This window comes from Manis javanica, chromosome 13 (assembly GCF_040802235.1).
Source record: "Manis javanica isolate MJ-LG chromosome 13, MJ_LKY, whole genome shotgun sequence".
NCBI lineage: Eukaryota > Metazoa > Chordata > Mammalia > Pholidota > Manidae > Manis > Manis javanica.
The window spans coordinates 37,659,371-37,687,186 of NC_133168.1; the positions used below are offsets into that span (position 1 = coordinate 37,659,371).

Genomic DNA, 27,816 nt, shown 5'->3' on the forward strand with positions numbered 1-27,816 from the left:
AGAAGAGGAATACAAAGAACCTGAAGCACAGAGACAAAAAAGGATTGCTAATAATGAAAGAATATTCAGAGAATTGTGTGACCAATCCAAGCAGAACAATATTTGCATTAGAGGGATACCAGAAGAAGAAGAGAGAGAGAGAAAGGGATAGAAAGTGTCTTTGAGAAGGTAGTTTCAGAAAACTTCCCCAATCTGGGGAAGGAGACAGTCTCTCAGGCCATGGAGATCCACAGATCTCCCAACACAAGGGACCCAAGGAAGACAAAACCAAGACACATAGTAATTAAAATGGGAAAGATCAAGGATAAGGACAGACTGTTAAAAGCAGCCAGAGACAGAAATAAGATCACATACAAAGGAAAGCCCATCAGGCAAACATCAGACTTCTCAGCAGAAACCTTACAGGCCAGAGGGAGTGGTGTGGTGTATTTAATGCCAAGAAGCAGAAGGGCCTGGAACCAAGATTACTTTATCTGGCAAGATTATCATTTAAATTTGAAGGAGGGATTAAACAAATTCCAGATAAGCAAAAGCTGAGAGAATTTACCTCCCACAAACCATCTCCACAGTCTATAGATGAAAGTGTTCCTAAGGTTGAATAGCTGTCACCAGAGGTAATAAAACCACAGTAAAGAAATTAGAACAGCTAATTACAAAGTAAATGCAAAATTAAATTGACTATCCCCAAAGTCAATCAAGGGATACACAAAAAGTACAGAATTTGTTACCTAATATATAAAGAATGAATGAGGAAGAAAAAGGAGGAGAAATAGAAAAGAACCTTTAGATTGTGTTTGTAACAGCATAGTAAGTGAGTTAAGTTAGACTCTTAGATAGTAAGGAAAGTAACCTGGAGCCTTTGGTAACCACGAATCTAAAGCCTGAAATGGCAATAAGTACATACCTATCAATAATCACCCTAAATGTAAATGGACTGAATGCACCAATCAAAAGACATAGAGTCACTGAATGGATAAAAAATCAAGACCCATCTATATGCTGCTTACAAGAGACTCACCTCAAACCTAAAGATATACACAGACTAAAAGTCAAGGGATGGAAAAACATATCGCATGCAAACAACAGGGAGAAAAAAGCAGGTGTTGCAGTACTAGTATCAGACAAAATAGACTTCAAAACAAAGAAAGTAACAAGAGATAAAGAAGGACATTACATAATGATAAACTGGTCAGTCCAACAAGAGGATATAACCATTATAAATATATATGCACTCAACACAGGAGCACCAGCATATGAGAAACAAATACTAACAGAACTAAAGGAGGAAATAGAATGCAATGCATTCATTTAAGGAGACTTCAACACACCACTCACTCCAAAGGACAGATCTACCCGACAGAAAATAAGTAAGGACACAGAGGCACTGAACAACACACTAGAACAGATGGACCTAATAGACATCTATAGAACTCAACACCCAAAAGCAAAAGGATACACATTCTTCTCAAGTGCACATGGAACATTCTCCAGAATAGACCACATACTAGGCACAAAAAGAGCCTCAGTATATTCAAAAAGATTGAAATTCTACAAACCAACTTTTCAGACACAAAGGTATAAAACTAGAAATAAATTCTACAAAGAAAGCAAAAAGGCTCACAAACACATGGAGGCTTAACAACACGCTCCTAAATAATCAATAGATCAATGAACAAATTAAAATAGAGATCCAACAATATATGGAAATAAATGACAACAACAACACAAAGCCCCAATTTCTGTGGAACGCAGCCAAAGCAGTCTTAAGAGGAAAGTATATAGCAATCCAGGCATACTTTAAGAAGGAAGAACAATCCCAAATGAATAGTCTAACATCACAATTATCAAAACTGGAAAAAGAAGAACAAATGAGGCCTAAAGTCAGCAGAAGGAGGGACATAATAAAGATCAGAGAAGAAATAAACAAAATTGAGAAGAATAAAACAATACAAAAAATCAATGAAACCAAGAGCTGGTTCTTTGAGAAAATAAACAAAATAGATAAGCCTCTAGCCAGACTTATTAAGAGAAAAAGAGAATCAACACACATTAACAGAATCAGAAATGAGAACAGAACAATCATGACAGAGTCCACAGAAATACAAAGAATTATTAAAGACTACCATGAAAACCTATATGCTAACAAGCTGGAAAACCTAGAAGAAATGGACAACTTTCTAGAAAAATATAACCTTCCAAGACTGACCAAGGAAGAAACACAAAAGTTAAACAAACCAATTACGAGCAAAGAAATTGAAGCAGTAATCAAAAAGCTACCCAAGAACAAAACCCCTGGGCCAGATGGATTTACCTCGGAATTTTATCAGACATACAGAGAACACATAATACCCATTCTCCTTAAAGTTTTCCAAAAAATAGAAGAGGAGGGAATACTCCCAAACTCATTCTATGAAGCCAACATCACCCTAATACCAAAACCAGGCAAAGACTCCACCAAAAAAGAAAACTACAGACCAATATCTGTAAAAACACTCAACAAAATATTAGCAAACCAAATTCAAAAATACATCAAAAGGATCATACACCATGACCAAGTGGGATTCATCCCAGGGATGCAAGGATGGTATAACATCTGAAAATCCATCAACATCATCCACCACATAAACAAAAAGGACAAAAACCACATGATCATCTCCATAGATGCTGAAAAAGCATTTGACAAAATTCAACATCCATTCATGATAAAAACTCTCAACAAAATGGGCATAGAGGGCAAGTACCTCAACATAATAAAGGCCATATACGATAAACCCACAGCCAACATCATACTGAACAGTGAGAGGCTGAAAGCTGTTCCTCTGAGATCGGGTACAAGACAGGGATGCCCACTCTCCCCACTGTTATTCAACATAGTACTGGAGGTCCTAGCCATGGCAATTAGACAAAACAAAGAAATACAAGGAATCCAAATTGGTAAAGAAGAAGTCAAACTGTCACTATTTGCAAATGACATGATATTGTACATAAAAACCCTAAAGACTCCACTCCAAAACTACTAGAACTGATATCGGAATACAGCAAATTTTCAGGATACAAAATTAACAGACAGAAATCTGTGGCTTTCCTATACACTAACAATTAACTAATAGAAAGAAAAATCAGGAAAACAATTCCATTCACAATAGCATCAAAAAGAATAAAATGCGTAGGAATAAACCTTACCAAGGAAGTGAAAGACCTATATACTCTGAAAACTATAAGACACTCTTAAGAGAAATTAAAGACACTAACGAATGGAAACTCATCCCATGCTTGTGGCTAGGAAGAATATCGTCAAAACGGCCATCCTGCCTAAAGCAATATGCAGATTTGATGCAATCCCTATCAAATTACCAACAACATTCTTCAACGAACTAGAACAAAAAGTTCAAAAATTCATATGGAAACAGCAAAGACCCCGAATAGCCAAAGCAATCATGAGAAGGAAGAATAAAGTGGGGGGTATCTCACTCCCCAACTTCAAGCTCTACTACAGAGTCAGAGTAATCAAGACAGTTTGGTACTGAAACAAGAACAGAGCCACAGACCAGTGGAACAGAATAGAGACCCCAGATATTAACCCAAACATATATGGTCAATTAATATTTGATAAAGGAGCCAAGGACATACAATGGGGAAAGGACAGTCTCTTCAACAGATGGTGCTGGCAAAACTGAACAGCTACATGTAAGAGAATGAAACTGGATCACTGTCTAACCCCATACAGAAGAGTAAATTCGAAATGGATCAAAGACCTGAATGTAAGTCATGAAACCATAAAACTCTTAGGAAAAAACATAGGCAAAAATCTCTTAGACATAAACATGACCAACTTTTTCATGAACATATCTCCCCAGGCAAGGGAAACAAAAGCAAAAATGAACAAATTGTACGATATCAAGCTGAAAAGTTTCTGTACAGCAAAGCACACCATCAATAGAACAAAAAGGTATCCTACAGTATGGGAGAATATATTCATAAATGACAGATCCGATAAAGGGTTGACATCCAAAATATATAAAGAGCTCACACACCTCAACAAACAAAAAGCAAATAATCCAAATAAAAAATAGGTAGAGGAGCTGAACAGACAGTTCTCCAAAGAAGACATTCAGGTGGCCAACAGACACATGAAAAGATGCTCCACATGGCTAGTCTTCAGAGAAATTCAAATTAAGACCACAATGAGATATCACCTCACACCAGTAAGGATCGCCACCATCCAAAAGACAAACAACAACAAATGTTGGTGAGGTTATGGAGAAAGGGGAACCCTCCTACACTGCTGGTGGGAATGCAAATTAGTTCAACCATTGTGGAAAGCAGTATGGAGGTTCCTCAAAAAGCTCAAAATAGAAATATCATTTGACCCAGGAATTCCACTTCTAGGAATTTACCCTAAGAATACAGCAGCCCAGTTTGAAAAAGACAGATGCACCCCTATGTTTATCGCAGCACTATTTACAATAGTCAAGAAATGGGAGCAACCTAAGTGTCCATCAATAGATGAATGGATAAAGAAGATGTGGTACATATACACAATGGAATATTATTCAGTCTTAAGAAGAAAACAAATCCTTCCATTTGCAACAACATGGATGGAGCCTAGAGGGTATTCTGCTCAGTGAAATAAGCCAAGCAGAGAAAGACAAGTACCAAATGATTTCACTCATTGTGGAGTATAAGAACAAAGACAAACTGAAGGAACAAAACAGCAGCAAAATCACAGAACCCAAGAATGGACTAACGGTTACCAAAGGGAAAGGGACTGGGCAGGAGGGGTGGGATGAGAGGGATAAGGGCAGGGAAAAAGAAAGGGGGCCTTACAATTAGTGTGTATAATGTTGGGGGGCATAGGGAGGGATGTGCAACACAGAGAAGACAAGTAGTAATTCTATAGCATCTTACTATGCTGATGGACAGTGACTGTAATGGGGTCTGTGGGGGGACTTGGTGAAGGGGGGAGTCTAGTAACCATAATGTTCTTCATGTAATTGTAGATTAATGATAATAAAATGAATTTTTTAAAAAAAGGAATTATAGTAAAAAAAAACACAAAATGAATGTGACTTTATTACCTGGAAAAGGCTGAAGAACTGAACTGTAAGCCAAGATATGCTTAGTCGCTAGCGCCTTCACCTGGGAGAAGGTGACCCCATTGTTTTTCTTTGCCTGATAAATCTGTGAGCTATCCTTTGCTGTGGGTTCCAATATAGAAATTCCCCATCCACAGTTAAGCTACCAACTGTTTTTCCTGCCAGTGAAAAATATAAAATACATAACATAAAGAAAAAGATTGCATTTCTTAGGCATCTACTCTAAACAATACATAAAATCCTTTTTCTGTAACATAGCTGCTAAATTTTGAGTCTTTCTATTATTTCAATAGGAAAAAGATAACCCTTTTTATGTCATTAGGATAAGGATTTTACAGATATTTTCTCATTTTAGCTCCACATTAAGCCAATAAGGTAAATACTTTTATTATTAGCCTCATTTTGGGGAAGTAGAAACTGACACTTGGAGGAGTTAAATAATTACCTCAAGGCCACACAGTTTAATAAAAAGTAGAGCCAGGATCTACAACTTGTCTGTGTGACTCCATGTTAAACAACACCTATCTGAAAGGAGGTATTAGAAGATAAGCCCAGGGCTCAGTGCCTTGCTCAATATTTTTATCAAATATTTGGAATGAATACATAGTAAACATATTTATCGAACATACAGATAACATGGTTTTTACTGTCACTAGTACATTCAGTCACTGACCTGAAATTCAAACCTATCAAAACAGAATCAGAAAATGGATTACAATTTAATAGGAACAAAATAACATCTTAAATTCAAGTTTAAAATCAACTCTATAAATAACAAATGAAAGAAATCTGGCTTAACAATAGTTGACATGAAAAAGGCTATGGGTTTTCAAATGGCAGGCAGCCTCAAGACCTGCTGCCACTTTTAGCTGCAGTAAAAGAAGAGACCAGAGGCCCCTGTACTGACCAGAACACATGAAGAGCACAGAGTCATCAGGGGGGTGACATTGAAGAGGATATTAAGCAGCTGGAGTAAAACCACAAGATGGTGACTGGGACAAAGAAAGATCTAGAAGCCACATCACCTGAAGAGTAGTTAGAGATACTTGAAGTTTTCCTCTACAGGAAATGCTTAGGATGGGCTCTGACAGCTGTCTCTACATGGCTGAATAGTTACCGTGCAGAAAGTGAGTGATTTATTCTTTTTAAATTTAGAGGCCAGAGCTCAGCTTAATGAATGGGGAAAATGGGGGGATATCTTCAGCTAAATAAAAAGGGAAAATTCTAATATTAAGACTTGTCCAAAAAATTACACAGACTTCCTTATAAAGTAGTATACTTATCATAGGTGTTCAAGCAAGGCTGGTTTTGTAGAAGGAATTTCTTCCAATACCATGTCAGCTAAATGCTCTCTAAAATCATTCTAATTTTCTAATTTTAGGGTTATGTTTTCAATTATGGATTCATGAAATACTCAGCGGTTCTATATCTATAAGATAATGGCCCATTAGATAATTCTTGTGTATCAGATGTTAAAGAAAAATTATTCTGACACTAGTTTAAATGATGAAGAAGACTTTAGTCAAGACTATTGCAATATTACCAACAGGAAAGAGAAATATGCTTAACTCCAAACACAACAAAGACAGCAGGGGATTCATAGCCAACAAGCAGTTAGTGGGGTCAGTGGACAGAAAATTGCTAAGCAGAGACATCAAAGGTAGAAAGATTCCCGCTAAACTGGCCTCATAGAAATTTTGCGAAAAGCAAACCAAGCACATCAGGGGTGGAGGATGAAGAATGTGATCAGATACAAGAGCAAGGGATTATCTCTAAACGAATTTGGCAGAATTCTCGCTAAAGCTGGACTCAGCAAGGATGGACAGGGAAGGCCAAGGCTGAGGCCTCACTGCCGAAAGGGCTCAGAGGAGCTTAACCAAAAGCTCAGTTATGGAGTCTTTGTTGCAGATTCAGCAGAAACAAAGGATTCCCCTAATAAGGGAAGTTCAAAATATCTCTAGGCTAAAGCCTATTGAAAGTACATTGGAATTGTTTCTAAAAGGCTCAAGGTGACATGTCAACAAAACCATATGTGCAGTTCTAACACACACACACAGACCCACTCACATCCACACACACATTCCCAATTTCAAAGCTTCACTATACAGACCAGTAATGACCAATGGCATTTATGATGAAGGAAATATTTTATATCTATGCTGCCTAATACAGTAACCACCACTAGCCACTTGTGGTTTTTGAGCATTTAGAAGGTGGCTAAAGTAACTGAAGAATTAAATTTTTAATTTTAATTAATTTAAACTTTGACTACCGCATGTGACTAGCAGTCATTCTATTGAACAGCAATTACTGTACTGTATCCCTTAAGAGCAGACTCTTAAGAATATATGAAGGTATTTACAGTACATTTGTTTTCTGTTGCATACTCCTACTTAGGAGATTTTTCAAATCACTTTTGATTTTCAACTATTTCCTCCCCAGGCATGTGACTTTCAACAGGTAGACCTATTAAGTATTGACCAACTCATACTGAATGTGGAGTCATTGGGATCATCAAAATGGACACAAAATAGGGTACTGGTGGTAGATCAAGGATATTGTAGTTAGGCCCACTTTCAAACTCCAGCTCCTCTACTAACTAACTGTGGCCCTTTGAACAAATTATTTGTCTTTCTTAGACTCAGTTTTCTCATCTGTAAAGTGAGGTTACTAGTATCAACTTTGCTGAGGTGTTTTGAGGATTAAATGGAACAATGCATTTAGTAGCATGCTTAGAATACACAGTTAAGCTCAATGAATTGTAGCTCTACTGTTATTTATAAAATAACAGCCCCCAACACACACCACACACATACAGATCTAGAAAGTTACATGAATGCCTATATGCTATTTGCCTGGAAACAGCCTGTTTGAATTCTGTAAGAACATTTGGCATGGTCCAAAGCAAATACCATGTGTTATTCTTCTGAATATATATGGGATGGAAGCCCTTTTTAATGAAACTGGAGGGGCTGCCATTACTAATCTATGTACACACTTGGATACTTTACCAAGCAGAGTAGGCATCCTGCTAACTTGCCAACATCGACATCCTTCCAGATCTGTGGCCCAGATCTCTTGCCCTTTGACAAAGAATATCAGCGGCTTCTTTAGGTCAGATGTATCAATAGTCATTGCTCCACTTAACTCAAATTCAGTCACATTGCAAAAACATTGGCTCCTTACACCTGGATGTCTGGTAGCTGTGGGCTGAAGAATGCGATGCAAGGTCTGGTTGATCATACTGTAGTAGAACATCTGACAGCCAAAATCTGAAACTTCTGTCCAATACAGGCGACTATAGGGGGGAAAAAATCCTCCAGCTTAATAAGTAAAACATATCATTGCAAATATTAGTTTCTAATGAAGATCAATCATTCCTAATGACTGCAGGGAACAAATGCAGCCTTTATAAAGAACATGGCCTGGGTGTCCAATAATCTTCTGAGACGGAAGAGGTAACAAGTCTAATTTGTAGTATTTCCAGTGGTTTCTCAATAAGTGTATTTACAACTAAACTCTTGAATTCTAAAAACCTTAGGCATGATATAAAAAAGCTTATTAATGGCTAGAAATATGAAATATATTTGCATACTTTTCATCAACACCCATCTTCATTTCCCTCCTCTCAAGTTTGTTTCTGCTTCTTACACCACTTAACAATCTAGTTTCAGAAGAGATTATAACCATGCTTATGGCTCAAACAAACTATATCTTTCCAGCCCAAGAAACTGCTACTCAGTTGTTGAATAAAGGCCTTAAAACTCATCTTATGAGAACATGAATTAAAGCCCAGAACAGCTTTTGCTGTGCAGAGCAGTCGGCCTGTCTGCTGCTCTTGCCCTGTCACTGCCTCAGGCTCCTAGTCCTTACCAAGGAAGGATATTATTAGATTCACTGGTATGAAATCTGTTTTGGTTTTCCTCTGGTAGTTAACCTAATTTGTAGTTGTGCAAATTTTTATGTAGAATTGTTTACCATATGTTACTATAGTGAGTCAATAACCCTAAGCATCTTACTTTCCCACCAATGACTTGTAACATTAAGCCAACAATGTTACATGAAGTATGTTTTTATTTCATCACAAAAGAAACAGATACTCACATTTCACATACCTTAAAAGAGGATATACAGAAAAAGAAATTATTGTTGAATTTTTATTGCAAATCTTCAGCTTTCTGGCATATTTCACCCTGTGTTCAAGATCTACATCAAATATTTCCATTCCACTTTGTGATTCTGTCAGCACAAAGTACAGGTGCCTTGAAATCCAGTCTATTGTAATAATTTTGATACCAAAAATCAGAGCATCTCGGAAAATCTTAACAGTATGTAGAAAATACAGACAAGGAGACAGTGGTTATTTTTTCGAACTTGAGGACTTCTCTGTAATTCACATATTACTTATCTACTGCACTTCTCCTTTGTAACCCAGAACTCTCATAGTCACGGACCATGCACCACAGGGACACCGGCCCTCTTCTCGTACTGTATCATTTTCCCTGGTTAATTCCAGCCATCAGGGCTTCAACTGTGATCCATAGGCCAGTGCGTCAGATCCACGTCTTTGGGCAACATCTGTCGTTGAGTTACTGATCCAAACATCAAACTGCCTACTGAACATCTCCATATGAATGATCCCAGAAAATGAAACTCATCACCCTTTTGTTCCCCTGCATTTTATATTTTTATGGATGTCCAACACTCACCTGAGGAGCAATCCTGACAAATGTGGTTCGTCCTTGACTTTGCCTTCCCACAACTACCCATAGTGAATTAGTCCTATTTCAAATATCTCTGCAATTGCCCTCCTACTCAACGCATTCCATCTCATTTCCTGTCTGGATTTCTGTGATAGCCTCCTGTCTCAGACTTAACCTTCTCTAAATCATTATTCAGACTGCTAACTGAGAGGTCTTTCACAACTTGATCATGTTAATGACCCACTAAATTTAATTAATGTCTTGATGTTGGCTTCAAAATTGACACCTGACTCTTTAGCTCAGTAAAGGAGGCCCACTATATTCAGCCTCATGCCTACCACTCCAGTTTTGACACCTGCCTTACTCCACCCTCACCCCCAACTTCCACTCCAAGCTCCTGCTATTTATAGCTCCCTGAACACTCTATGGCTCATTTCCCTGCCTTTTCACTTGCTACTGCTTCAGCTTCCCTCCACCTTCACCTGTCCATCTTCTTTACACTCAAGATATCTTTCCATTTTACCGCCACACCACCACCACAGCTCCAACCTGCATTAAGCATCCACTCTCTGGGATTCCACTGCATCCTGCCCTGAGCAGAGCACTTACGCTGTTTTCCGTCTGTCTATTCCACTAGCTAACATTCAGTGAATACCTACCACATGCCAGGCATTGTGCTAAGTGCCTTCCATGGATTGTTTCATGTAATCTTCACAAGAACCCCATGATGAGGTATTACATAACCATAGAGCTTAAATAACTGGTCAGTGGTCACAGATCTAATGAGTGGTGGTGCCAGAACTAAATTCTAGGTTGTCAGATTCCAAAACTCACCCTTTTAATCACTACACAATACCATCTTCCCGTGTTAGATTAATACTACAATGGGTTTGTTCAAGGACTCTGGAGTATTTTTTTACCTCTATCCTAGGAACAAACACACTGCTTTAAATCTGATAAGTGTTTGCTAAATTAGTTCAGAACAACATTTGCCTAAAATCTAATCTGTATTCATTTGTGACTAAATATTACACAACACAGGTCCTTTTCCACCATTTTAATTGTACTGGCTCAACCACTGGCCATTCATTTTAATTATAGGGTAGTGTGATAGGCAAATGCTCCACTGCCTTCCTCTCAGAAGAATCACATGGTGAAATACCTCAGAGCTGGACCTGTTGTGCATGTTCAGAAGGCAGAGTGAGTCTCCTTGCACATAATACCCCATTGCATCATCAGCTGTGTAGCCCATGGCATTGATGTCTCTTCCTGCTAAAAATGTCCATACAACCTGATTTTGATCCACATTTAACAAAACAATCTTGTTGCCCAGAAGAGTTATGAGGTATGGAAATGGGTTGATTTCTGACAACAAAAGACAAGTAGATAACATGCATGTGAAAAATACCTTCAGTTCAGCAAAATCCCTTGATGTAGTATCAGGCCATTTTGCAATCTATGAGTCTCCTTTGGATCCATCTGCTATGCCAGAGTCTCAGCTGAGACTGTGTAAGCTCTCTAAGCCTAAATTTGTGGAAGCATGTTCGGTGATAACAAAAATTGATCGCTCTGACTTAAACTTCAGCTCAGAGACAGAATTCATATCCCTAAGAATACCAAGGGTCAAAAATGTTTTCTAAAACACAAATTGTTTTAGATAATAAATACCTGATGTTTTGGACTTTACAATGTCAGAAAATGGTCCAGGTCCTTTGGATGTAAAGACTCGAACCTAAAGAAAGACACAAAGTGGCATTCACAGTGTCCTCGTCACAATATTAAGCTCTGAGGCTGAACACTTATTGAATGTTTCATTTCATAATTCTGATATACATTGTGAATAGCTCCAAATAGTTATTTACATATAAAAGTATATAGCTATAAGTCACTAAGAGGAAAAATACTGTCCCATATTCATGTTGGTAGGATTTTTTTGTCTAGAAAAGTACAAAGCAAATGGGTTAAATCTCTATTGCAAAAGATTTGAATTTCTAAAAAAGGTTTTTAGTTATTTCCAAGATTAAATTGCATAGAACATTTAACAGAATTATACAGATCATGCTAAACTTCCACTTATCATGAAATCAACAACTAGAAGCTTCAATTAACTAAATGTACTGTACTTTTAAAAGGGAGATTTATAAAAAGAAAATTATAGTTAAACCTTGTATTTGAAAATGAATTGCACATTTCAGACAACTTTTACACACATTCTTTCTTTTTGATCCTCACAACTACTGAGAGTAGAAACTGGATAAATATGGTAACTCATCCACAATGACACGTGTAGAAACTGGCATAAAAACCAAGTCCTCCGAGTCTGTATACTGTCTTTCCTCTGTGCCCCACCGTATTCTAAGAACAAAGTATTTTTTAAATAAATGTTTATCAGATGTCTTTCATTGTGCAGTAAGTCATTTCCATTCTCAAACACTGTATATATACAACCTATAAAGAAAAATTACATACATAATTATGGGCTCAGTAATAGATTCTCAAGTACTCTCTTAATCACCAAAACAGTATTTTTATTATGATTCAAGCATTAAATATACTTTACTATATTATATATATTACTATCTGTATATTGGGGTGGTATATCATGGTGCATATATATATCAAGCAGTCTTCACTTTGCATGGGACCATGTTAAATGAAACTCACACATATTCATGCATATCACTTTGCACTGTTCTGTGGTGACTGTATATATACAGACAGACATGCTTAACCAGAATATTTATTTAACCAGAACATACATAATTCTTAACAAACAGAAAGGTGTATTATCTTTGACTTTTAGGTACAACTTCTTTGATTAGTATATGTACACCTAATATATTATTAAAATAGTTATTAAATTATTATTTTACAAAAAGAAAAGATCCTTAGGAAAGTCAAATCTCTAAAACACTCTCCAAAACATTATCTTCCCCAAAAGGAAATAGGAAATAACTCTAAATATGTAGATTATCAACCAACCTGGTATTTAATGAGGATATGAAAATCATCAAACCATCTATCCTAGGTGGAAAGGTATTTCATATTAAATTTAAAATGTGAAAATGGGCAGGCACTTTATTCTTGATTCCTATTCTCTGACTTAGCTCTTAATTCTTGACTCCTCTGACTTTCTCCTCAGTCAGCAGCCAGGTGACAGCTGTGAGATGTCAGCTACCTAGACCCTCAGCTTCTGTTTCCATTGGTAACTCCACAGTGGGACATCCGGATGATTCACACACTTCCTAGCCATGCGACTTTGGTAATTCATTAATACAACCAGGGAGGGACATGGTTTTTTCTTCACAGACAGTATGATGATCAAAGGAGATAATGAATATAAAAATACTTACCATGGTCCACAGCCTATAGCGATCACATGAAAAAAGAATGGTTTGTTCTCTAAAAACACAAACATCGTCAAGATGCCCCATGTCCCTTAACGTAACTGCCCCCTCTCCTTTCTGCCCCTTTGCTGCCCACTTAAACTCTGTGATCACAGTAGACCTCAAATTATTGACAGAGTGGCAAAATTCTTAAGTGAGTTCTTCAATCAACCTTCTGTTTGCACTATGAAGACCCCCATATCCCTGTTTTCATTCATACCTGGAAAGCAACAGTGTACCCAGAACTCACGCCCTCAAGTTGAAAAGACATCAGTGAGGGAGTGACACTGACGGCAATCCAGTCATCAAATGTTTTGTTTGTGTCTCTTTGATTGTATATCTGATAGATAATTTCGAGTCGTGTTAACACACCATTTTCATGCTTAGGCTTATTCCATCTAAATTCCACCACAACTTCATTCTTGTGATATTTTCCACTTGGTAATATAAATATTCTGGGGTTCTCTGGTGCTGATGGAACTGGAAAGCAGAGACACAGATAGGCCAGAACAGAATATAAGGTTGATTTTTACCACTCATGATGGGGAAACTAGTGATAAATAATTCTTATTCCAGACAGTTTTAAGGTATTCTTATCTTGTTCTTAAAGATCTTCAGGAGAGAATGTTCCAGAGATTTCTTCAGAAACCTGTCCTGATATCTCAGTGAATCTCCCTTATTTCCCACATAAATCCCCCTTACTACCACTGAAACACATCTTTCTTGTTCTTTTAAATGCAGTATTTACTCTCATAACTGGAGGTGGAAATGGCAGTCACCAGAAGGCAGGCGCTAGCTGTGCCCAGCTGTCAGCTGTCACAGCGTGTGAAGTGCCGAGTACTAGGGATCCGGGACCTCTCACCCTGAACCCACCCAAGAGGCAGCAAGTACCCAAAGAGTAGGGTTTGGAGGTTGCCATTTTTTTTCCAGAGCCGAGCCAAGCAATTCAGTGTCTCTCAGTCCTTTAATTCATGTCTCTCTCTCTTAATCAAGAGAAACTCGCCTGCCTGATCTCTAAGGGACATGCCACCCAAGGCATCTGTCTTCCTTTTTAGGACTCCTCGGCAAGTCTTCTCAGTCTCCCACTCAAATCACATTGCTTCTTAATGCTCAGCACTCCCACCTGAGCTCCAGGCCTTCATACAGTGTAGTGTATGGGTTACCTCTCCTTGCTTCATCCCTCCGGACCCAGCTGAAGTTTCTGATCCCCAAAGGCCTTCGGTTGCTCTATCAGTGTGTGTGTATTACCCTCTCCTAAGAAGGCAGAGATGGCTTCATAGAGGGGAAGGTTTCACAGTCTATTCCATTCACTCTATGACATTGCTACTCAGTTCTCATGGTCTTATTTCCATTATCATTAGCAGTCAGTATATGTGTTTGTCTTTCTAGTGCTTTATGAGCTCCATCAGAGAAAGCAACTTGTCTTATTCCTTGTTGAATCCCCCAAGTCTAGTATAGGACTGGCACATGGTAAGTGCTTAATAAATATTTGTTAATTTGAATAATTTCCTGAAGGCAAGGGCCAAATCTTTTCATTCTTCCTTTGCCCCCAACACCCAGCAAGGTGCTAATGATGCGAGAGCCCAGTGCATGCCCTGCTGAGTGCAGTCAAACCCATTTCCACAGAAGAATCCACTGAAAGCTGACACCCCAAGAGCACCTGCTACCCGCACCTGAGCCTGCCCAGGCTCCGCTATGGTCCTGTTATGAAACTCATGGATCAATTTCATTACTGGTAAGATTCTTTCAATGATAAGCACAATGGTGACTGGATGTCCACTTTTATCGAGCTCTTACTCCCTGCCAAGTCCTATGCTAGGAAGTACATATAAATTAAATCAATATGATACCATCACTTACCAACATTTACAAAAATGACTGAATGAAGATTTGATGAAACTATGGTGAAAAGTACAGATTAAGCCCAAGCCCTGCCGCTTTCTAGCTATTTGACATTGAGCAACTACTCAGCTCCCTTTTTCTCATTTGCATAATTGAGGTAGTAGCAACTATCTTACCTCAGAGCTGTGTGAGGATCAAATGAAATGAAGAAATCATGTTTCTGACACATGATAACTTTATAATAAATGTTTAGTAAAAGAGTGATACCTATAAATCACTTTAAAGTGACATATGCGTGTAAAGAAATGCTAATATCTTTTAAAAATATATTTCAAAGGAAAACATTAAATTTAGACATCAGTTATTTACCTACAATTGATTCAGAGTTACTCTCTGTAAGAACGTCTCCTGATAATCCTGCCTTCCACAAAACTGCTTTAAAATGACCGTTTTCCTTAAGCATTTCTAAATTACCTCATATATATCATTACCATCAAGTTTCTGCCTCATATATATCAATACTATCAAGTGATGCAATCTTTTTTTTATGGCATCATTAATATACAATCACATGAGCAACATTGTGGTTACTAGATTCCCCCCATTCTCAAGTCCCCACCACATACCCCATTACAGTCTTTGTCTATCAGCATAGTAAGATGCTTTAGAGTCACTACTTGTCTTCTCTGTGCTATACTGCCTTCCCTGTGACAGCCCCTATATTATGAGTGCTAATCATAATGCCCCTTAATCCCCTTATCCCTCCCTTCCCACCCATCCTCCCCAGTCCCTTCCCTTTGGTAACTGTTAGTCCATTCTTGAGTTCTGTGAGTCTGCTGCTGTTTTGTTACTTCAGTTTTTGCTTTGTTCTTATACTCCACAGATGAGTGAAATCATTTGGTACTTGTCTTTCTCCATCTGGCGTATTTCACTGAGCATTATACCCTCTAGCTCCATCCATGTTGTTGCAAATGGTAGGATTTGTTTTCTTCTGATGGCTGAATAATATTCCATTGTGTATATGTACCACCTCTTCTTTATCCATTCATCTACTGATGGACACTTAGGTTGCTTCCATGTTTTGGCTATTGTAAATAGTGTGGCAATAAACATAGGGGTGCATATGTCTTTTTGAATTCAGTATCCAGCATTCTTAGAATAAATTCTAAGGAGTGAAATTCCTGGATCAAACAGTATTTCTATTTTGAGCTTTTTGAGGAACCTCCATACTGCTTTCCACAATGGTTGGACTAATTTACATTCCCACAGCAGTGTAGGAGGGTTCCCCTTTCTCAACAACCTTGCCAACAATTGTTGTTGTTTGTTTTCTGGATGGTGGTGATCCTTACAGGTGTGAGGTGATATCTCATTGTGGTTTTAATTTGCATTTCTCTGATGATTAGCGATGTGGAGCATCTTTTCATGTGTCTGTTGGCCATCTGAATTTCTTCTTTGGAGAACTGTCTGTTCAGCTCCTCTGCCCATTTTTTACTTGGATTATTTGCTTTTTGTTTGTTGAGATGCATGAGCTCTTTATATATTTTGGATGTCAACCCTTTATTAGATCTGTCATTTATGAATATATTCTCCCATACTGTAGGATGCCTTTTTGTTCTATTGGTGGCGTCCTTTGCAGTACAGAAGGTTTTCAGCTTGATATAGTCCCACTTGTTCATTTTTGCTTTTATTTCCCTTGCCCAGGGAGATATGTTCATGAAGAAGTTGCTCATGTTTATGTCCAAGAGATTTTTGCCTATGTTGTATTCTAAGAGTTTACGGTTTCATGACTTACATTCAGGTCTTTGATCCATTTCTAATTTACTTTCGTGTATGGGGTTAGACAGTAATCCAGTTTCATTCTCTTGCATGTAGCTGTCCAGTTTTGCCAACACCAGCTGTTGAAGAGGCTGTCATTTCCCCATTGCATGTCCATGGCTCCTTTATCGTATAATAATTGACCATATATGCTTGGGTTTATATCTGGGTTCTTTAGTCTTTTCCACTGGTCTGTGGGTCTGTTCTTATGCCAGTACCAAATTGTCTTGATTACTGTGGCTTTGTAGTAGAGCTTGAAGTTGGGTATCATAATCCCCCCCAGCTTTATTCTTCCTTCTCAGATTGCTTTGGCTATTCGGGGTCTTTTGTGGCTCCATATGAATTTTAGAACTATTTGTTCCAGTTTGTTGAAGAATGCTGTTGGTATTTTGATAGGGATTGCATTGAATCTGTAGATTGCTTTAGGCAGGATAGCCATTTTGACAATATTAATTATTCCTAGCCAAGAGCATGGGATGGGTTTCTATTTGTTAGTGTCCTCTTTAATTTCTCCTAAGAGTATCTTGTAGTTTTCAGGGTATAGGTCTTTCACTTCCTTGGTTAGGTTTTTTTCCTAGGTATTTTATTCCTTTTGATGCAGTTGTTTTCCTGATTTTTCTTTCTGCTAGTTCATCATTAGTGTATAGGAATGCAATAGATTTCTGTATATTAATTTTGTATCCTGCAACTTTGCTGAATTTAGATATTAGATCTAGTAGTTTTGGAGTGGATTCTTTAGGGTTTTTTATGTATAATATCATGTCATCTGCAAACAGTGACAGTTTGACTTCTTTCTTACCAACCTGGATTCCTTGTATTTCTTTGTGTTGTCTATTGCCATGGCCAGGACCTCCAGTACTATGTTGAATGAAAGCAGGGAGAGTGGGCATCCCTGTCTTGTTCCCGATTTTAGAAGAAAAGCTTTCAGCTCTTCACTGTTAAGTATGATGTTGGCTATGGGTTTGTCATATATGGCCTTTATTATGTTGAAGTACTTGCCCTCTATACCCATTTTGTTGAGAGTTTTTATCATGAATAGGTGTTGAATTTTGTCAAATGCTTTTTCAGCATATATAGAGATGGTCATGTATTTTTTATCCTTCTTTTTATTGATGTGGTGGATGATGTCAATGGATTTTTGAATGTTGTAACATCCTTGGATCCTTGGGATGAATCCCACTTGATCATGATGTGTGATCCTCTTGATGTATTTTTGAATTCTGTTTGCTAATATTTTGTTGAGTATTTTTACATCTATGTTCATCAGAGATATTGGTCTGTAGTTTTCTTTTTTTTTGGTGTCTTTGCCTGGTTTTTGTATTAGAGTTATGCTGGCTTCATAGAATGAATTTGGAAGTATTCACTCCTCTTTTATTTTTTGGAAAACTTTAAGGGGAATGGTTATTATGTCTTCTCTAAATGTCTGATAATTTTCAGTAGTGAAGCCATCTGGTCCAGGGGTTTTGTTCTTGTGTAATTTAAGTGATGTAATCTTTAAGAAATCCTTCAATATTCTTTTGGGAATAAATTGTTCAGATTTATTTTTCTACTGACTTTCTAACCTATAAAAGGTATTTTAGAGAGTATTGCATGTAAACACATCAAGCAAAACTGAAAGTTATTTTTAAAAATTATTAACTATCCATTCTAGATCATGGGAAGTGAGGTTCTGCCTCTTTTTAAAAAGAGATTTTAACCCCTGTACCTGTTTCAGGTGCTCGAAGTAATAGAGATGTTTTGGGTCCCTTTCCCCAGTATGTATAAGGAGTGACAGAGAGATTAAATAAGGCATAAGGCTCCAGCCCTTCCACAGTAAATACAGGTGAAGACTGTTGGTCACTAGTCAGGAACTAAAATATAAGCATAAAACATTATTTTCTTAGGGAGAGTATCACACCATTTTTTATTCCTAATCAACTAAAATCTCCAAACTTTGGTTCTCATGTAAAGTCAAAACTTGCAATTTTGAAAAAGCTAATGTTGGTTAGTTCCATGTTGTCCCATATAGACCAGTTTAAGTGTACCACTTGTTAACACTAACCACAAAGCAGTCAGAAACTGGCTGTAAACAGAGGTTCTCGGGAATCATCTTAAAAACCCAATGTTACGGGAACTAAAAAAGAGTTGGGCTTGACAAAGTGAGGAAAGTACAAATCAGCATGGACAGAGCTAATGTAGATGGTGCAGCATGTTTGAAAAGTGGAAGTTTGGAACCAATACCATACCTTAGAATGAGCACTGAATTCTACATTGTAGAAAATTACACCCCACTCCACTGCTGGGGAAGGATTCCACAGGATTTGAAAACTCGAGGCATTTCCTTCAATCCTAAATAAAGACTCTTGAATGGAATCTGGGATAACCTTAGGGGCAAAGGAAAAGTTCCCTATGGAATGAAAGAATAGACGGAGATGGATTATCAATTCACCCAAAGGAAACAAAGAAAAGTAATAGAAATTACAAATAATTAGTAACAAAACGAGTTTCCTTTCCTTTAATAAATCCTGAAGATCATCTTTTTGTTTCAGGCTTTAAATTTGTGTTGAGTAAACTGATTACAAGCAAACCAACAGAAACTGTTAAACCTTTTTTCCTCTTAAAAAAAATCCCAAGCTAAACACTCATTTAACAGAAAGTATGGAAGATATAGGATAAGCAAGAATAAAATGTTGTACCTGGCAGAGGCTTGAGGGATGTCTGAATAATTGTGAACTGGTTAAATCTGGCAGGTTCCAAAACAGAGACGCTGGTTCTCTGATCTATTTCCTGAGCTGTGATAATCCTAAAGCCATTGATCCAGAAGAGTCGACCACTATAGTACCTCAGTGCATTCTGGGAAATTTCAGAAATACTCCAGGCTGCAAATTCTGTGATGTTAGTATCCCCAACGCTGCTGAAATATGGCACCAATTAATGTGTGTGTCCTAAGTGAGACAAGGGTGGTACATTCAAGTACTAGAGAAAATGTATGTTTGTGTATGTGAAAACAAAGAGAAAATACTTTACAACAGTAATTGTCATTATTCTTAGTTTCATATTAAGTTCATTTTTTACATTTTTCTCAAGGTATACCTAAAGCAAACTTTCTAGGGCTTTTCCTATTCATATGATATTGCAATGGCAAGAGTGTTACACAAGTTTTAATAAATAAAAACACTGTTGATTTTTGGTAGTTCCCTACAGCAAAGGCACAACATGCTGATTGGTTTCTCCTCATAATCATGCCTTCCTCCAGTTCTTGGTGAGTCATCTTATTTACTTGTAATTCATTATTTTAGCCCAGTGAGTCCTTCACCTTATTATTATTTATTTTTATTTTTATATTTATTATTTATTATTATTCACAACTGTCTGTTGTTCCAATGATATGTATTAACTTCTATAGCTTAGACAAAATTTTCCTTTCACACCAGAGAATTCAAGTAAACAGACTACTGTTTAAATTACTTTCACAGGTTTTTCAGTGACAGGAATTTTACAATGATTTTGACCTTAAAAATCTGTTTGTTTCTAAAACTATTCCAGTTGCCTACTACTTAATAAAAATGATCTCAATGATTTCTAGCCTTTTGGAGTGGGGGTTTGACTTTTTTTTTTTCATTATTTTTCTTTTAGTGATTTCTCTAAATCTTTTTAAAGTGCTGATATTCCCTTCTTCATAAAATATAAAGTATGGCATTTCAAATCAAAATAAATAAAAGTTCTGTTTTCAAAATTTCATAATACCTCCTGAGAAAACTGAAGCTACCTCAGAGGATCATAGTCAGGAATTGTAAATCTTATAATGAAGCATATTCACTAGTATGATTCCCATAGTCCTTTTTCTAGTAAAATACTATTTACTCATACCTACTCAGTTATGAAGACAGCATCCAGTTTGCCTTTTATACTTTCCCTCACTTGTCTAATTTTACACTTTGTTGTTTCCACTTCTCATTAGAACTTTTCATTAACCTCATGAGATGTCAAACCAAATTCCAGAGGGAAGGAAGTCCACTGGATGAGACGCACTTGGCCTGAGAAGCCTGGCCCTTCTGGGCCACCCACAGGGCTGCTACAGCATACATCCCGTGAGTGTGCTCATGCTAGACTTGCTCACAGGGTGTGTGTTTGTTTCCCATTCCCAAAAAAGTTCACGTGACAGACTTCTATGCAGGGTGAGACTGAATATCCCTAAGTTGCCACTGGCTTGGAATGCCCCCTCATTTGTATCTGAAGACTACCATCTTGTGGAAATCTTGGGGGCTAACCCAAAAATTAGTGACCTCTGATATTGAGTACCACTTCACCCCAACCTCCTCACTTTCTGGAGGTCAGTACTTCAAACCTTCAGTCCCCAGCAACAGGGAAAGCTGGACTTAAATCAAAATTCAACAACAAAAAAATCATAAAATGATAAACCATTCAGGAAGCATGATATATATATAGAGGTCAGGGAGGTTACTGCCCTGAGGTTTCATTCATCTGTTCATTCATTCAACAAATGTTATGTTCCTGGTTCTGTGATAGCCACTAGGAATACAATGTTAATAAGGCAATACAATCACTGCCCTCGTAGGATATACACCTAGCAGAAAAGGCAGGTAATGAGCAAAAATCTATACTGTTGAATGGTTCTGTAAAAGGAAAGATAGAGTAGGTTCCTTAACAGGGAGACCTAATGAGGCCTAGCCAGAAAAAGCCTCTCTTAGAAAGCAACATTTAAGCTGAGCCATGCAGTCCAAACACAAATTAACCAAGGGAACTGAGTTTGGGAAACATATCAGGTGGAGAGAATAGCAAGAATGTAGGATCCTTTGAAGCAGCAGAACCAATCCTCACTTAACTAAACATGCCTGAACTTTAATAATAGGAGTACCTTACTCAACATCCAAGCCAGATATATTGTTATACTGGTAATAAAGTTTTTCCAGCAAACACCCAAAATTGCATTTGATTCTAAAAGTAATCTTGACCTGTGTTCATAAAGCAGGACTTCTTGGCCTTTATACAATTAGACTCTAGAAAATCTGATGAAAAAGTATGCATCCTCAGTTTCACAGCACTTACACACATCCTAAAGTGCTCCATATGAAGCATCAAAAAACATTACATACTTAAGTATTAATTTAATGAAAGATGTACAAGACTTGTAGGGAAAATCGAAGTTCCTATGGCCAGGATCCTCACATGACCCTAAATACTTGATGATGTAATTGGAATACTGCTAGGCTAATGCCCACACACCCGATGGCAATGAGCCACTATTGTTAGTGTTACTACAGAAAGAGCTCTGCCCAGTGCTCTGCCCAGAGGCAGAGATGAAAACAGATTGTGAAGGCCACAGAGGCAGATGTGATTCCAGCACTCAACCTGCCACCCTGAGACTAAAGCTGTCCCTGTTTGCAGATGACATGATATTGTACATAAAAAACCCTAAAGAATCAACTCCAAAACTACTAGATCTAATATCTGAATTCAGCAAAGTTTCAGGATACAAAATTAATATACAGAAATCTATTGCATTCCTATACACTAATGATGAACTAGCAGAAAGAAAAATCAGGAAAACAATTGCATCAAAAGGAATAAAATACCTAGGAATAAACCTAACCAAGGAAGTGAAAGACCTATACCCTGAAAACTACAAGACACTCTTGAAAGAAATTAAAGAGGACACTAACAAATAGAAACCCATCCCATGCTCTTGGGTAGGAAGAATTAATATTGTCAAAATGGCTATCCTGCCTAAAGCAATCTACAGATTCAATGCAATCCCTATCAAAATACCAACAGCATTCTTTAATGAACTAGAACAAATAGTTCTAAAATTCATATGGAACCATAAAAGACCCCGAATAGCCAAAGCAATCCTGAGAAGGAAGAATAAAGCTGGGGGGATTATGGTACTCAACCTCAAGCGCTACTACAAAGCCACGGTAATCAAGACAATTTGGTACTGGCACAAGAACAGACCCATAGACCAGTGGAACAGACTAGAGATCCCAGACATAAAACCAAGCATATATGGTCAATTATTATATGATAAAGGAGCCATGGACATACAATGGGGAAATGACAGCCTCTTCAACAACTGGTGTTGGCAAAACTGGACAGCTACATGCAAGAGAATGAAACTGGATTACTGTCTAACCCCATACATGAAAGTAAACTTGAAATGGATCAAAGACCTGAATGAAAGTCATGAAACCATAAAACTCTTAGAATACAACATAGGCAAAAATCTCCTGTATATAAACATGAGCAACTTTTTCCTGAATTCATCTCATTGAGCAAGGGAAACAAAAGCAAAAATGAACTCATGGGACTATATCAATCTAAAAAGTTTCTGCACAGCAAAGGACATCATCAACAGAACAAAAAGCCATCCTACAGTATGAGAAAATATATTTGTACATGACATATCTGACAAGGGGTTAACATCCAAAATATATAAAGAACTCACACACCTCAACAACTGAAAAGCAAATAATCTGATTAAAAATGGGCCAAGGATATGAAGAGACACTTCTCCAAAGAAGAAATTCAGATGGTCAACAGGCACATGACCTGTTGGTCCACATCATTAATTAGCAGGGAAATGCTAACAAAAACAACAATGAGATATCACCTCACACCAGTTAGAATGGCCAGTATCAAAAACACTAAGAACAACAAATGCTGGCGAGGATGTGGAGAAAGGGGAAAACCCTCCTACACTGCTACACTGCTGGTGGGGATGTAAGCTAGTTCAACCATTGTGGAAAGCAATGTGGAGGTTCCTCAAAAAACTAAAAATAGAAATCCCATTTGACCCAGGAATTCCACTCCTAGGAATTTATCCAAAATTATAATTTTTCAGATTCAAAAAGACATATCCACCCCTATGTTTATTACAGCACTATTTACAATAGCCAAGATAGAGAAGCAACCTAAGTGTCCATCAGCAAATGAATGGATAAAGAAGAGGTGGTACGTATACACAATGGAATACTATTCAGCCATAAGAAAGAAACAAATCCCACCATTTGCAATAACATGGATGGAGCTGGAGGGTATTATGCTCAGTGAAATAAGCCAGGCAGAAAAAGACAAGTACCAAATGATTTCCCTAATTTGTGGAGTATAACAGCAAAGCAAAACTGAAGGAACAAAACAGCAACAGACTCTCAGACTCCAAGAAGGGACTAGTGGTTACCAAAGGGAAGGAATGGGGGAGGGAAAAGGGGATTGTGGGGTATTATGAGTGGCACACATCATGTGAGGGGATCATCAGGAAGACAATGTAGCACAGAGAAGGCAAATAGGGACTCTGTGGAATCTCACTGCACTGATGGGCAGTGACTGCAGTGGAGTATGGGGGGACACGATAATATGGGTGAATGTAGTAACCACATTGTTTTTTCATGTGAAACCTTCATAAGAGTGTATATCAATAATACCTTTAAAAAATGCATTCAACAAAGCTGATATAATGGAATTCTGGAGATCTGAGCATTTACATTATGTACATTATACCTAATTTTAAAAAGTAAAAGTATAGAAAAAATATCTGACAATACCAATATGGAGGATGTGGAGATGCCAAAGAGATAACAAGGGGGTTAAGTTGGAGGACACAGATCAAGAAGATAAATCTTGTGGTTCTTTCCACTCTCCAGTTTTCACATGTGACATATAGGATGATTATTGCCTGAACTCCATAATGTATAGTCTGTTAAGCTGCAGAAAACCTTATCTGTTTCCTGGACTTGTGAAGAGCATTCTTCTGCTGTACTCTCTTGATACCCTATCCAGTCACCACATTCTATTGTAATTAGTTATTTACAAACTTGTCTTTCCCTACAAGTACAATGCCTGCAACACGATGGATAATTAGTAAATGTTTATAGAAAGAATGAATTCTCATGCTTATTATTTATAACTGAGGGGCAAGTTGTTCCCTGATTCTCAATTAATTGTCTTTATGGGATATTACTTACCTCTGACCCCGAAGAACAGCTGTGTACAGGTGAATACACTGACTGTCTTGGACCAACCAATACAGGAGCCCATTACTGAGGTCTAAAGTTAGAGCAATAACCTAAACAGAAATAAAATAAGAAAACAAATCAAATAAATGTGTGAAGGATACCTTTGTGAATATGTCACACTTAAGGTATAGATTTCTCTTTAATATCCTCTTTGGAATAACAAACTAGTGGATTTTTACCTTTCACTGAATATAAAAATGTGAAAAATGGCTATATAATTTTATGTAATACTTGCTTCCTAAAACCCCCCAAGGTAGGGGTTATCTGTTATGCACTTCTGTATACTTAGCTCAGGTGGTTCTTACAGTATGACCCTCAGATCGGCAGCAGCAGCATCAACTGGGAATTTGTTACAAATATAAATTCTCAACCACATTCCAGTTCCAGTGAGTCAGGAACTTTGCACCACGTGTCAAGCCTTGCCTAAAGCTGGCCATAACTTTGGACTCTTCAGCCACATAAGCCAATGGATTTCATTGTTGTCTAAATCAGTTGTTCTCAAACATTGCTGCACATTAGACTCACCTGTGGAGTTCTTTAAATATCTCAATTCCCTGGCCGCATCCTATTAAATTACATTCTCCCGGGATGAAACCCAGTCTCCAGTACATTTTCAAATTCCCCCAGATAATTCCAGTGTGCCACCAAGTTTGAAAACCAATGGTTTAAACCATTTTGAATTGTATTTGCTGTTAATTATAACCAAAAATATTCTGATACATTTAAAAATTAATACACACAGGGATAAAAACCCTGCATTATAATTGATATGTGTCATGCTTGGATAGAGTCTGTCTCACCTAAGGGTTTCAGCCCTGGGCAAGTTTATGGTGGATTCCGTGAGACTGAAAAATAACATTGGAGTGTTCTTGGGGTATATAAGGGTTTATACCCAGATTTATTCTCATGATAACAGATCAAGTGCTAGAATCCTGTCCACCTCCGGACCTCTCCACTGCCTGGAAGCCCCAGGGCACTGGGAAGAGCTCTTTATATAGAGTCAGTAATGTCACATTGCCAACACGTGTGTAAGCATGCACCTGTGAATGTTGCACATGTGCAGTGGGTAAGTATATCAGGGTCAGGTGAGAATCTTGTCCATAGGAACTTCCATTTTCCCTACAGAGTCATGTGTATATAAAGTCCTATATCCAGCTGACATCTGAAAAACACTTCTTACTACTCTTTCCTTGTCTTCTTTTTACAACCCATTATCTTAATTTTGTGCCCAGTTGTCTAGGAGAGGCCTAAGAAAAGACTGCTTCCCCTGTGAGAAAGAGTGCATGAAATAAAAGTTACATTCCAAAGGAGTTTTTTTTTTCTCACTTGGCTTTATAGTATTTTTCAAATAAGCTGAGATTGCCAGGAATCTGTCCGTAAGTAGTGGAATCTCTCCACTGAGATACATCAGTTAAGATTAAAGTAGATGACTACATCTTTAGCAAGACACAGCATTACATAAGGAAAAATGATAAGCCAGTGAAAAATGTAAAAAAAAAATACAATAAAGGTATCCAAGAACTAAAAATATTTGCTAGCAGGTGACTCAAGGTCTGCTACAAACAATTAACCCTGAGGCACTGGCTACCAGAACCTTCAGGTATCATATAAATCATAGCCTTTATCTTCAGAAAACTCAACCTATTCATTTCCCAAAAGGTAAAAAAAAAAAAACTATTCTCTGAATTTCCAACCTTTTGTAGTTAAATCCTGTCCTTGCTTCAGGCTAAATGAAATTTGTTGAGTATTTTTTCAGCTAAAGTGAAATCAGGTTAATCTTGTTTGGTTATTCATAGTGAGATGCACTAGAGTCTTCTAAATTACAGATTAACTTTATTTTATCTCTTTAAAAGGAGATTCTGAAATTCCCTTTGCTGGAATACAACCAACCATTCAAGCTGTAAGTAAAATTTAGGCATTGGGTCATTGCTGTCTAATAATGTTCACACACTGAAAAAAATCCAATGTATGATCTAAACTAAAACCTTGAAGTTTAATCCTGTGGTAAAATGTTCCATATACTATGAGCCCAACACATCAGATGTGGTAGAAGTATCTCTTTGCTTCAGATGAATATCTCACTTTATTCTCTCTTTTCATCACACAAATATCATACATCTTTCTAAATAACTGGCTATTTTATTATACCTGTTGATTGCAAAGTATCTTGTGGTTCCATGATAAATCTGTAACATATAAAAAGGAATGATAATGAGGTAGAGAGCTTACTCCATGCAATATGTTGTTTTCAACCACTACCATTAATGATACAAATGGCTAAGACATCAGAACCACGGAACCAGAACACAGGTTTGTCCAAGCAGCAACATTCACCAGCCTTGAGAGGATTTGGAGTGGAAATCTAAGGAATGGTATATTTCCCCAAACATTCTGAGAAATCTAATGACCCATTCATTTATGGAAAAGTCTCCAGAGCCACCCCAGAGCTTTCCTCAGTGGAATTTCTCAACCAGGCTGGGGCAATAAGCAGAAATTATTAACAAAGTCCCAGGGAGTGAATAGTAAGTTACTCTTGAGATAATATTATCTTTAATATGCTTTTACCAAAAAAAAAAGAAGTGTTTGCCCCTAACATTTATTATGTAGACATAAAAAATAAACTTTCCTTATATTTAGATTCAGTTGGCTCCAAAATAGAAGTAAGGGATCTCATCATTGTTTGACAGGAATGATTAATCTCTGGATAGAGTATGTAAATTTCTATTTCCTTTAAATGTCCATATTTGCACGTAAGATCTCTTTAAATATCTGTGGATAAAATGAAATTTCCTGTGGCCAGGATTCTCACCTGGCCCTGATTGGCTAGCTCACAACACATGTGTGGGCAATGCATTGCTATAGACTCTATATAAGTAGCTCTGACCAGTGCTCTGGATGACATGGTGGTACAGCCACAAGGCTGCAGGAAAGCAGAACAGCGCCAAGAACAGAGACCATGCAG

General features: G+C 37.5%; 1 protein-coding gene across 1 annotated transcript in view; it reads right to left on the bottom strand.

Annotated features, from left to right (window-relative positions):
- ROS1 (ROS proto-oncogene 1, receptor tyrosine kinase) overlaps positions 1-27,816 on the bottom strand; it is a 127,099-nt gene that overhangs the window by 52,939 nt on the left and 46,344 nt on the right. The window contains 11 exon segments of the mRNA XM_073219445.1: positions 5,079-5,207; positions 5,210-5,254; positions 8,108-8,394; positions 9,212-9,417; positions 10,962-11,164; positions 11,468-11,531; positions 13,406-13,665; positions 18,548-18,692; positions 19,068-19,228; positions 19,518-19,732; positions 24,804-24,904. Of these exon segments, the coding sequence (XP_073075546.1) occupies positions 5,079-5,207; positions 5,210-5,254; positions 8,108-8,394; positions 9,212-9,417; positions 10,962-11,164; positions 11,468-11,531; positions 13,406-13,665; positions 18,548-18,692; positions 19,068-19,228; positions 19,518-19,732; positions 24,804-24,904 (1,816 nt within the window).